The 14125-nt window shown below is 37.3% G+C and overlaps 1 protein-coding gene across 1 annotated transcript; it reads left to right on the forward strand.

Annotated features, from left to right (window-relative positions):
* Positions 6917-10121, forward strand: LOC105180056 (cytokinin dehydrogenase 7). Its single transcript, XM_011103736.2, is given in 5 exon segments — positions 6917-7324; positions 7326-7752; positions 7935-8210; positions 9086-9348; positions 9633-10121. Coding segments are annotated over 5 exon segments (1539 nt in total). The 5' UTR covers positions 6917-7070; the 3' UTR covers positions 9952-10121.

Below are 14125 nucleotides of genomic sequence, written 5' to 3' on the forward strand. Positions count from 1 at the left end.
CGCCAAGATCTTTCATGTCAAACTTCCTCGATAACTGATCCTTGAGCCTATTGATCTCCTTGACATTTGATCCTGCTATCAACATGTCATCAACATACAGGAGTAGAATGATAAAAAACTCATCGAACCTCTTCACGTAGCAGCAATGATCAGCATTGCATCTAGAGAAACCTATCTCTAGCATGAAGTTGTCAAACTTCCTGTACCACTGCCGCGGAGCCTGTTTCAATCCATACAGGCTTTTCTTCAGGCGACACACCTGCTGATCATCTCCATTATACCCCTCTGGTTGTACCATGTATATCTCCTCCTCAAGATCCCCGTGTAGGAAGGCTGTCTTTACATCCATCTGTTGTAACTCCAAGTTCTCTGCCGCTACCATGCTCAACACAAGACGAATAGTAGTTAACTTGACAACAGGTGTAAAAACATCAGTAAAGTCAATACCGTATCTTTGTTGGAATCCCTTTACTACGAGTCTTGCCTTGTACCGCTTCTTCCCGTCTGATTCTTCCTTAACCCGATAGACCCATCTGTTCTGTAGGGCCTTCTTTCCTTTTGGGAGCTGACACAATTCCCATGTGTTGTTTTTCTTCAACGAGTTCATCTCGTCGTTCATCGCAAGCTCCCACTTGCTCTTGTGGACATCATTGACTGCCTCTGCGTAACATTCGGGTTCTCCACAATCAGACAAAAGCAAGTAATAAAGAGAGGGGGAGTACCTATCTGGGGCCCTTCTCAGCCTCGGTTCTCGACCCAGTGCCAAGGGTGTGCTGCTTTCAGTAATCGGTTCCTCCGATACTGGTTCTGGCTCTATCTCCGTTTGTTCGGTTTCGTCCGTCTGAACTCCCACTGAATCCGTATCTGCTGGTCTCATGATCCCGGAATTTGAAATATCGAGATCAACAAATTCCCTTTCCTTCTTGTCATCGTCCGGGCTTACCTTCCTGTCGTTGTACATTACATCCTCATTGAATATAACATTCCTACTACGAATTATTTTCCGGTTTTGATCATCCCAGAATCTATACCCAAATTCGTCAGTCCCATACCCAATGAATGTACATTTAATCGACTTAGCATCCAGCTTAGTCCGATCATCGTTCAAAATATAGGCTGAACAACCAAACGTACGTAAGAAAGAAAGATCCACTTTCTTACCACTCCATACCTCTTCTGGTATCCTGTTGTTCAACGGGACAGAAGGCCCTCGATTGATCAAGAAAGCAGCCGTGTTGACTGCATCTGCCCAAAACATCTTTGGTAGTCCGCTCTTCAATCGCATGCATCTCGCACGCTCATTCAGTGTTCTGTTCATCCTCTCAGCAACGCCATTTTGCTGAGGTGTCCCCGGGATTGTTTTCTGCATTCGGATTCCATGGTCGGCGCAGTAATTCTTGATACCTTCACTGTTGTACTCGCCACCGTTATCCGATCTGAGACATTTCACTTGTAGACCTGTCTCATTTTCCACTAGTGCCCTCCATCTCCTGAATGTATCAAAGGCATCAGATTTTCTTTTTAAGAAATACACCCATACCTTTCTAGTGGAGTCATCGACGAATGTCATGTAGTACGTTGATCCACCAAGAGATGACACTGGTGCTGGCCCCCACAAATCGGTGTGAACAAGCTCCAACTTTTCTTTCCTCGGAGTTCTTCCTGTGGTCAAGAAGCTCACCCGCTTCTGCTTTCCGAACACGCAGTGTTCACAATGACCCACCTCCACCGATTTTAACTCGGGCAACCGTCCTTTCGACTTCAGCACGTTCATTCCTTTCTCGCTCATGTGGCCCAAGCGATTGTGCCACAGGTTAGCCTGCGATACAGTTCCTGCAAAGGGGATGTTTGAACTGGATCCTCCCGCCATGTAGAGCGTTCCCGACTTTAGTCCTCGAGCCAAAGTCATTGCTCCCCGACTGATCTTCCACTTCGCGTCTCCAAACGTCGTGTGGAATCCATCACTATCCAGCTGTCCGACTGAGATCAAGTTCCTTTTCAGTCCTGGTATGTGTCTCACATCATGTAGGGTCCAGCATGACCCATTCGTTGATTTGATCCGCACATCTCCCTTTCCTACAATCTTGAGGGGTTTGTTATCTGCAAGATAAACTAAGCCAAAATCACCTGAGGTGTATGGCTCCATGATGTCTTTGTTGCTGCATGAGTGGAATGAGGCCCCTGAATCCACAACCCAATCATCGGAAGAACTGCTCACACTCAACAAGAGTGCATCCGTGATCTCCTCCGTCGCGGCATTCGCTGTTCGGCCCTCCTTTTCCTTCTTTGGCGCCCGACATTCGCTTTTCATGTGTCCGGGCTTCTCGCAGTTCCAGCACACCATCTCCTTCTTGCCCTTGTTCTTCCCCCTGGACCTTGACCTTGACCTTCCACGGTATTTACCCCGTGTGTCAGGTCTCCCTCTGGACTCTGTATGTAGTGCAGAGCCAGATGATCCACCCGTTTGCTTTCTACGGGTTTCCTCGTTCAACATCATGTCTCTGATGTTGTCGAACTTCATCTTCTCCTTCCCAGACGAAGTGCTCACTGAAGTAACAACCACATCCCAACTGTCAGGTAAAGATGAAAGCAAAATTAACGCTTTTACCTCATCGTCAAACACGATATCCACAGACGCCAGCTGTGTCGTGAGTTGGTTGAAGTCATTGAGGTGATCGGCCACCGACTTCCTCTCCTCCATCTGCAACCTGAATAGTTTTTTCATCAGCATAACCTTGTTCATTGCTGAGGGTTTCTCGTACATATCGGCAAGAGTCTGTAGAACTTCCTTCGTGCTCTTTGCTCCCTTCACATGATAGGCGACATTCCGAGAGAGCGACAGGATTATTGCGCTCATCGCCTTTCGATCGAGCACCTTCCCTTCTTCATCACTCGTCTTCTCGGACTTCTCTGCAAGTGGTTCGTACAGGTCCTTCCCGTACAGGTAGGCCTCCATCTGCATACGCCAAAACCCAAAGTCGGAACCATTGAACCGTTCGACTGGAAACTTTCCCTCCATCTTAACTCCTTGAACCAGGCTCTTGATACCAGTTGTTAGGAAATGGATCGGGTTAAGATGGATAACAGGTGGAATATGAAGGCAGTAAAAGACACACGAATTTGTTAACCCAGTTTGGATATAAATCCTACGTCTGGGGGCGATACCAAGCCAGGAGAAAACACTCAAAGAGGAGGAAAATTGAGGAGTACAACACACACACACTTGTATGCAAGTCTTCACCACACGTGAAAGACAACACTCACCCTCGTCTCAACTCTTTCTTTTCTCTCTACTCTATTCTACTTTGCTCTATAAAACAATGCTAATAAGAGTAGTATATATAGCCATGACTTATCCTTTTTCCAACTCAACTTGGGATTTCTAAGTTGAATGAGGTTATCCTTCTCCAACTCAACTTTGAATCGGGTTATCCTTCTCCAACTCAACTTGGGAATTCTAAGTTGAATCAGGTTATCCTTTTCTTCTTCAAATCAATCTTCACAACTTAACACCCACCTCGCCCAAGTTGGCAAATCCGGAGTTTTTGCTCGGCTTTGGCCAGATGTGCCCTCTCAGATTTAGGCTTCACGAGGCTGCCCTTCACATGGTGTAATGGAAATACTTGTTCTTCTTCTTCTGTGAGGGAGCGGCTTGACAGAAGATGTGCAAATATGGAATGGACTCATCTTTCCCCGGATGTCTCTGTCAAAGATGAACCTAAGAACTGCTCTGATCATGCGGATTGACTGATACACCAGAGTATGGTTCCTGTGCTTCTCGACCGTAGTAGTTTGAGGCGGCTTGACTGCGATGAAGCCAGTGTGAAACAGTGGTAGCAAATAGTTGGATGTCGAACTTGGATAATATTCGGGAGACGGGAAATTCACAACACAGTGGTGTGGCATGGGCATCCGAGTGGATAAGCAAGGGCTTAAGTTGTTAGAGGATAAGATGAGGCGGATTCTACAGGGGCCCATCACTTCAGAGCATCAACAGGATATTGAAGCTATTTGGAGTGAGTTGGAAAGCATAGCAGCACACTAAGAAAAAGTATTGTGGCTTCGAGAGGGGGATTGGGATACGGGTTTTTTCCACCGAAAAGTGACCCACGATTTTCGAACAAACTCTATTTCGAGAATTCTCAATTCAAGGGGTTCTTGGGTGTAGACGGAGGACGAAATCTCCGCCTATTTCAGTACTGTCCATGCTTCCAATCGACCTCGCTCGAGGACATAGCCAAAGGAACCAAACATTCAGAGATGCTAGCATGCGAGACAACTTACTACAACCTTTCACATCGTCTCAAGTCATAAAAGCTTTCAGATGGGTCTATTGTGAAGAATGAGGTTGTTAATTGTGTGCTGAAAAAAAAGAAAGAAAAGAAAACCAATTTATCAGTTAATATTAAAATTTGAAAAGTTAAATTAATTAATAAATATCTGTTTGTGATTAATAGACTGACCACTGGAATATTTCCTGAATTGGGCCTTGGGCCGCTAAATTGGGCTAACTCCCCCATATATGTATATATTTTTGTGTCCTTTATTCATCGTTTGATATTATATTAATTTTTTTTTGCTTAAAGATTTGGGAGGAAAAAATGCACTTTTGGTTCAAACACGTAATTAATTGAGTGTCCTACTTTTAGTTTCATAATTTATGAATTTAGTATATATGGTCACATAGATAAAAAAATCATAGCACCTTTGATATCATAAAATAAAAAATTATAAATTTTTTTGGTCTCATAGAATAAAAAATTATAATTTTTTAGTTTATGGGATCAAATATGTCAAGCCCATAAACTGTGCTATCTATGATATCAACTAAAATATTAATGGTTCACTAAATCTTACGTATAACTATTTAATTAATGTGTTTTTCAAGCTTGAATAATAAATAAAAAATAACTGAAACCCTCCAAAATTTATGGTAAATAATTGTCTATCAATGTTTATATTTTTGCAATGATTAATTATCTCTTAGATTTTTTCCCTTTTTATTACGATAACATATATATGCATTTGCACTTGATACAATGTATCCAAATGAATAATATATATTTTTGTATTCTTAATTTATTAAAAGAAAGGGTGAGTTGATCAGGCAACAGAAGAAGATGTTTCATGGTACAATTAACGTGGATAATTAAATAATTATTATTCTATATAGAATCATCTGTTAATCAATTTTGATTAAGGATCGATCTGCATGTCCCGGTGATTAATTAGCCCGAAGCTAACATCTTGAGGAGAGCGGCTGAAGACCCGGCTGTAAGTCTGTCTGTAAGCGCCAAAAGATGCGGTCAATACTGCCAGAACCACACCTGTGACCCAAGTCAATTCGTGAGGTTTTTTAAATCCACCGGTGAGATACACACGAAAGACATGTAGAATCATCATTAGGACCATCATACTTGTCGACCATCGATGAACTGATCGGATTAACCAACCAAAGTTAGCTTCCGTCATTATGTATTGAACAGAGGCAAAAGCTTCAGTAACGATTGGACGATAGTAAAAAGTCATAGCAAACCCCGTAGCTACTTGTACTAAAAAATAAGTAAGCGTAATTCCCCCTAAACAATAAAATATATTACATAATCAATCAAGCATCAGTTCATTTGGCAGCCTCCAAATCTAAAATGATATATTTATTAGAACAAATCATGAACTGAATCTTTGTAAGAGAAGTCTACGTACGTCGGATATCTTGATGAGACAACTACTCTCAATTAGTACGCTGAATAATAATAATAATAATAATAATCTCAGGGGAAAATTTTAGTGTAAATTGATAATAAATTTATTTCGGATTATCATATGATTAATTAGGTAGGTGCAATATATAATGTTAATTTCAATATTAATTAATAGGGTTTTCACATTTCGGATGTATCTTAAAAGACAAATGAAATTCAAAATTAACTTCAATAATTATGTCTCAAGAATTATTACAGCATCATTAGTTTTATTATAAGTGGGCATAATTAGGCCCACCCAAAGCCAACACTAATAGTATATCACAATCATAAATTATCATTAGCATTTGCCATTAGTTTATCGTAACTTTGCCAAAAAAAATTTATTAAATATATCAATAATTTCAAATTAATATTGTATTCAAAAGTTTAAATAATGAATGGCATAAATTATTATAAAATATCTCATAACTACATTTGTTGGAATCAAATTCTCAACCTTAAAAATATGTGCACATAACCACATTGGTTGAAAGCAGAAGGGCTCATTTAAAACTGCATTTTGATGCAACTAAAATGAGTGAAATAATGACAAGTTGCAAGGGAAAAGAGAGAGGAATTGAAGAAGAGGACAGGAGAGTGTGTAGTCCATTGATGTAAAATAATGATGATGAGTAAAGCACACAGACAACACTTAGTTTAGTTTAATGAAAGGATACAAATATATACAATGATTAATGTTCAAACAGTGAAAGTGGAAATTAAACAGTTGTACACATTATGGACGTTTTTGTCAAACTCCCAATTATCATCCTTAATTTTCTAACATCCCCCTTTTTTTATTTTTTCAAATCATACTCATCTATTCCATTCAATCTCATGTACATGCAATATATACAAAAATTACGTTATTTATTTTTTTTTAAGAAGAGAACTTTATATATATTAATTAAATAAAATTAAAAATATAAAACCCAATTCGTCTTCCCCCAACCATATTCTCTTTCTGGTCCGAGTAGGTGAATAAAATGAGAAAATTAACAATTTGCATGCATTAATTATGTCTTGGGATACTAATACTTTATATTTTGTTCTAGTGTCAATATTATCATCATAAGGAAATTAATAATTTTTTTTTATTTGGGTAGTACATAAAAGAATAATTAAATAAATAAGCATTATGTGAATTTATGTGAAGAAGTGGCAGACAGATACAGATGATTGGATGCACAGCGTCAACAAGATATTGAAAGCCTTGTGTTTTCCTTTAATTTCCCTCTTCCCTTCAATTCAATTCCTTCATCCAACTATTTAACTCCAATAATTTCTCCTACTCAGTGCTCCATCGACTCCTGTTTGCCTTCAACAATGATAGCATACATAGAGCGGTTTCTTGATCACGACAACGACCTCGAATCATCATCCTCCGCCGATGTGCTGCCTCTTCTCACAGGGATCGATCTCCTCGGCACCGTGGAATTCGGTGGCGGATCCCTCAAAGCTTCCGCTAAAGACTTCGGGGCCGTTCAGTCTTCCAAGCCCTTAGCAGTCATTAAGCCTTTAACCAGCGACGACGTGGCGAAGGTGATAAGGGTGGCGTTACTTTCACAGCACCTCACAGTGCAACGGCCACTCCGTCAACGGGCAAGCCATGGCCCACCGGGGGCTCGTCCTCGACATCAAAACAATCGAACACAAAATCGATGTCGACCCCGCCGCAGCATACGCTGACGTAAGCGGCGGCGCATTATGGGCGGACGTGCTCAAACGGTGCGTGTTGGGCTACGGCCTCGCCCCCCGCTCGTGGACGGATTATTTGGATTTAACTGTGGGCGGCACGCTGTCGAACGGCGGCGTTAGTGGTCAGGCTTTCCTTTATGGGCCCCAAACGGAGAATGTAACAGAATTGGAGGTGGTCACTGGAAATGGCGACGTACTAGTTTGTTCGAATAATCAAAATTCTGAACTTTTCTTTAGTGTCCTTGGTGGACTCGGGCAGTTCGGAATTATTACTCGAGCTAGGGTTTTGCTTCAACCTGCACCAGATATGGTATTTACATGCAAATACATACATATATGTATAATTAATGTTAATATTAACTCAACCAATTATATGTTATCGTGTAAATAAGTGCATTATAGTTATTTTGTGATTGGTTTGATTCAGACATGGTTGATTTAGATAAGACTTTTTCTTATTCAACAAATAATATTGTGCATTGTGGTGAGCAGGTAAGGTGGATAAGGGTGGTTTACAGTGAGTTCAGCGAGTTCACTCGTGATGCTGAGTTGCTAGTGACTCGGGGAGATGGCAACTCATTCGATTACGTGGAAGGTTTCGTCTTCGTCAACAGCGATGATCCAGTCAACGGATGGCCGTCGGTGCCATTGAATCCGGATCAACCATTTGATCCGACCCGTATGACCCCTAACGCCGGCCCGGTTCTTTACTGCCTTGAAGTAGCATTGCATTACAAAAATGAGGATGGACCGTCCGCAATTGACGAGGTTCTTTGCTTATTTCTTGGTTCAATGTCTAATTTAATGCAACGCGTTGTTAACGTTGTTGTTTTTTTTTTTTTTCAAATCTTGAAAATTTTAAGAAAATGTGTAGCAAAAGTCAAGTAATTCAATATCGATTCGATTATGACTTGCAATTTACGTAAGAACAAATTAAGGATATTGGTAATCTGTATGAAATATAATATATATATATGTATATCGTGTTGCACACATACTTAGAAGAATTTATTTTTTTCCAAGAATTATTATATTATTAATTGTAAATAAATGTGTAATATACTTAATGTGCGTAATTCCACTCGAAGATATTTGTTTCTCTAGCTATATATATTTTTGTTAGGAGAATGAGCAGAATTACTTGTAAATTCTTTAAAGAAAATGAAATAACTTTTAATATATATATATATATATATATATATATTCTCATTTGGTCTTTTCTTGTAGCAATGGTGGTTTTAGATTTTAGAATTGGTAACTTGGGAAGACCGGAAGTGGACTTAGTTTTGAGCTAGGTACAGTTTGATGCTGACAACAACGTCATAAAATGGCCTGTCTGAAAGTGGTAGAGATGGATGAACCACCGGTCACGGCGGTGGAAATGGCGGGGTTGGGTTCAGCGCCGCCATGCCCTCTGAGCCCATTATGGTAATGTGTTCCATGAACAGCTACCAGCCACAAAATGTGATCCCTTTATTGAGACATCGACACGTAATTTAAGCACTTTCGCTCTCATAATGCCACGTCAGCGTCAATTGTGGTGATCATTGTCCGGATTAATTACTCATTCTTTGTATTCCCCATTACAGCAGGGCACTACACTAGTTTTTCATCTTACCATGGGTGATTTTAATTTGTTGTAGAGGGTGGAGAGGTTGGTGGGAGGGCTAAAGTTCTTGGAGGGACTGAGGTTGGAGGTAGATGTGGGGTACATTGATTTCCTAGTACGTGTGAAACGAGCTGAGGAAGGAGCCAAGGCAAGCGGTATATGGGACGCCCCACACCCATGGCTCAACCTCTTTGTCTCTCAGAAAAACATTGCAGATTTTGATCGTCTTATCTTCAAGAGTATTCTAAAGCACGGGATTGGTGGACCCATCTTGATCTATCCTCTCCTACGTTCCAAGTACGTACGTACCTACTATTCTTAATTAAATTATATATATATATATATGAATTATTATTTTTTTCTCATTAACAAGACGGCACGTGGAAGTACTTGAACAAGATGTGCACCCTGCAATCGACACGCTAGTGGATCCAGACATGGACTAGTAATAGAACGGACCACCCCCTTTGTAACCCTGACAAAACTTTCAACTTGTGTCTTAAACCCCTCGGCCCTACATCTTTTCTTGAGAATTATGTCCGTATTTATTTATTTTTACGCTTCTTCCGTCGCAAAAATAGGTGGGACAGTCGCAAATCCGTTGCTTTGCCAGAAGGGGATGTATTTTACTTGGTGGCTTTGCTACGCTTCTCCTTTCCGTACCCAAAAGGGCTATCAGTTGAGGAAATGATGGCACAAAATCAAGAGATTGTTCGAACTTGCACCACAAATGCCTTTGACTTCAAACTCTACCTTCCCCACTACAACTCCATGGAGGCTTGGAAGCAACACTTTGGAGATCAATGGCCAAGATTCCAGGAAAGGAAGGTCCGTTTTGATCCAATGGCCATCCTCGCTCCGGGACAGAAAATTTTCCCTAGAAATTGGCAGCCCTCGTGATACACAATTTAGGGTTATTACATTTACACTTGTTTTTTCAGTTAAGATGTCGTTTGTCTTCGCTTTTAATGTTGGTCAAGAAGGAGCTCTGCAATGTAAATGAATAACTTGTTGGCAATTTTATTTTCTCCCAAGTGTAATTCTCTTATTTCCGAAGCCCATAGATTTTATTTATTTATTTATTTGGGTTAAATTTTGAAATGATGAGGGGAGAAAAGAATAGTTACTGCCAAGTTAATACCATAGGAAAGAGAAATAATTTGTTTTGTACCAAAAACCTTCCTCTTTGGCAGCAATTGATGATATTTTTGGCTTGTTTCCTGTTGTCTCTTCTCACTTTTTGGATCTTAATTTTTATTCATGGGTTGCAAGAAACTTTCTCAAGTGTATTGCTTTAGTGTCAGTTTTTAGATGGTTGATGAAGTAGTCTCTTTTTCGTTTTTGTTTTTTCCCCTTTTGGTTACATTACTTAGGTGTGAAATGACCAACACTACACTTTAATACTACTATTGGGCCGAAAGGTTACTCCAATTTCTTTTCTTAATCTTATGGAAATCATCTGCTTTAACTAAAAATTCTTGTCCGAATCAATTACAGAGTAAATATATCACATTTATTATATAATTAGTCATTTTTTAGAACTGTGCATCAATCATAATGTACTTACCATATGATCAATTCTAGTTCGACTGAGTCAGGTCCGGACTACAATTTCTCTTATTTTGAACTATTTAAAGTTATATCTAAAAATAAATCCAATAAAACGTAGAAACTTATAAGATGTTTTAGAAAATCTCAATTAAACACCTTCAATGTCGTACGTTTGGTTTTATTTTTTTAAGGAACAAAATTCACTATTTATTGTCTAGTTATGTCCCCTTTATATGTACGTATTTATATTTGTATATAAGTGGGTTTTATTGTATGTATATTATTATCACTATATTTGTGAGGCAATCATTTACTAAATTTTGTTCTTATGTTTCTAAAATAATAATTATGTATTCAATACATAATTAATTATTTATAACTAAAACATTGAGATTACGATTTTTTATCAGGAAAAATCAATTTTGTGTAGTATAAAATTAAGGAATAATTCCACTCTCCTTTTCAGATGTTTAAAATAATTACACGTAGATCCCCTATAGTTTGAAAATTTACATCTAGTATTTCTGAGGTTTACTTCCGTCTAACAAATTAATAAGTCTTTATATTAGTCAAAATTCACTGTATGTGTTGATATTAACAAAAAAAATCGGAAGAAAGTTCATATTTATCCAAAATTAACTTATATTTACTCCCCTCTTTTGATGTTTGAAATAATTACACATAGATCCCCTGTGGTTTGAAAAATTGCATATAATATCCCTGAGGTTTGCTTCTGTCTAACAAATTAATAAGTCTTTCCGTAAGTCAAATTTCACCGTATGTGTTGATATTATAGAAAAAAAATCGAAAAAAATTTACATTTACCCACGATTGACTTATTGCATGTCACATAAATTTTTTATAACCAAATTACCCTATACGTCTTCACGCGTTAATGCAGGTGAGGAGGTATATGTTCACCGTTATAAAGATAGTTTAGTCTCCAAAAAATTATTTGACCTGTAATAAGTTAGAAATAAGTCAATCGAGGGTAAATATCAATTTTTATTCAGTTTATTCTATTAATATCGTCAAATTCAGTTAATTTTGACTGACATGATTATTTATTTGTTAGACGAAAATAAATTTCAAAAATATTGATTATAATTTCTCAAATCATAAGAGATTTATATATAATTATACTAAATGTAAAGAGATGGAAGTATAGTTATCCCAGAAAGTAAATATAATTTATGTGATACCTCTTTTTGTCTTTCCCTCGACTCTTCTCACATTACACTTTCTTCATACTCTATAGGGGCAATCAATTTCTTTTTTTATTAATTAATCATAATAATTTATTTATATTTTTCTTTGTATAGGAATAATTTATCAATAGTGACCACTTTATATGCTATTCTTGTCCCTAATTATCATATAGTGTCAAGATCAAAATTATTTTCGCTTAATATATAATTTTGTGACAATTTTAGAATTGTTATTTGATATCTTTTCATTAATATTATATTTTTTTTGTTGTGTGTTTTTTCCCAAGCACTATCTAATTAGTTTTTATCGATTCACTTTTTTATAAACACTATCCACTTTTGATTCTACGTATCTCAACTTCCACAATAATATTTATAACCTATTTTAACAACTAAAAATATTAGTATTAAAATTATATATAAGTATTAATAAATTATTTAAAATTAATTAAATATTAAGTAATAAATTATTAATAAATAATGATTAATAAACAAATAAAAACAGAAAAATAAAATAAAAAATTGGTGTCGTTGTCCGACTTCGGAAAATTCTACAAAAAAATAAAAATGGTGAGTATGACGACTCACATTACTTTTATAAAATTTTATTATTTTATAGTTATTGTGCAATTTATATTTTTCTTTAGAATATTTGTTTAAATAAACCAAAAGGAATGGTGGAAAAACAATTGAAAATTGAGCACAAAATAGATGAATAGTGTTTTTTCCGATTTCTAATAATAAAAAAATAAGTCAAAATAAAGAAAAACATTTTGACGCAAACATCAGGTCTATTTTGGGCCATGTGAAAAAATGAACCCACATATGGGTTATTTCTTGACATAAAATGTTCCAAGTTGATGAGAGACAGGGCATTTACCATAATTCCTTAAAGACTTGCACTAAGTGATGCGTTCATATGATGATTGTCGCATTTCATAGATAATGATGTATGACGTCTGCGCACTTTTGTGGTGTTTGATAAATATTTATCAAGTTCACTGAACTGACTCGTAGGAGTTGTCTTATGGAAGCCAATGGGTATAATCGATATGACTAGAACTAGTTGACTGCGATAGTACATGAATTAGTCCTTCGACTTGAGGAGCCACAGTAGCTTTGTGTACGGGGCCACTGTATCTTGGTCATAGCTGACGTGGCTACGTAAATACGTGGTTACCAAAAAGCCATGTATCAATGCAGTCAGAACGTCTATGGAGGTTCGTGTTCGAAGAAAGAATGATGGTGATCTCCTATGTCTTCTATGTTGTGTATTTTTCAGAAGTTCATGGGAACAGTTGTCGATCAAACAGGAAAAGTGTTTCCAATATTGATTGAGGAGACACCCAAACAGAAATACATAGATATCGAAGTCCAAGATGGGAACCGATTACGAATTCCATGCTCTTAACTTCGATCAGGAGATTGCTTGATGGAGGAACCGTATCTATATAGTACGCTCAGCTTACAGGTTCACGAAGATTGACCTATTCCCTAGTGCCATGGAGTACTGCTAGATGGCCACCCACGTTAATGGGTACCATATAATTAATGAGTTAATTGAGGGTAATTAATTAAATATAATTTAATTAATCTGAGCAAGTTAATTTCCAATTAAATTGTATATGATACAAGCCCAAGTCTAGCTGAGTAGTGAACCGACAGGGTCACACACAAATCCATGATAAAATTCTCGAAAATAATTCGTTTTGATTAATTGTGGAGAAGAAAAAGCAAAGTTGACCTTGTCTTCTTATGAAGAAGCAAAGTCGAACTTGTCCTCTTGAGAAGAAGAAGTAAAATTGAACTTCTCTTCGTAATGTGACAATATAATTTTTTCTCTTTTCAAAAAGAAGATTTGCAAAGTCGGATTTTTCTTCTTGAGAAAAAGAAGTAAAATTGAACTTCTCTTCGTAATATGACAAAATAGTTATATCTCTTTTCAAGAAGAAGAAGCAAAGTCGGATCTGTCTTCTTGAGAAAAAGAAGTAAAATCAAACTTCTCTTCATAATATGACAAAATGGTTTTGTCTCATTTCAAGAAGAAAAAGCAAAATTGGATTTGTCTTCTTGAGATGAAGAAGTAAAATTGAACTCTTCGTAATGTAACAAAATGATTTTATCTCATTTAAAGAAGAAGTAAAATGGAACTTCTCTTAATAATATGACGAAATAGTTTAGTCCCTTTTCAAGAAGGAGAATCCAACTTGTCTTCCTCTTTTGAAGAAGAGGAAGACAATTTGAATTTGGCCTCATTTGAGATCTATAAATAGGAGAGCTTATTGTTGAAAATTATATACATAAGTTATCCTCTC

This window comes from Sesamum indicum, linkage group LG1 (genome assembly GCF_000512975.1).
Source record: "Sesamum indicum cultivar Zhongzhi No. 13 linkage group LG1, S_indicum_v1.0, whole genome shotgun sequence".
In the NCBI taxonomy this organism is placed as follows: domain Eukaryota; kingdom Viridiplantae; phylum Streptophyta; class Magnoliopsida; order Lamiales; family Pedaliaceae; genus Sesamum; species Sesamum indicum.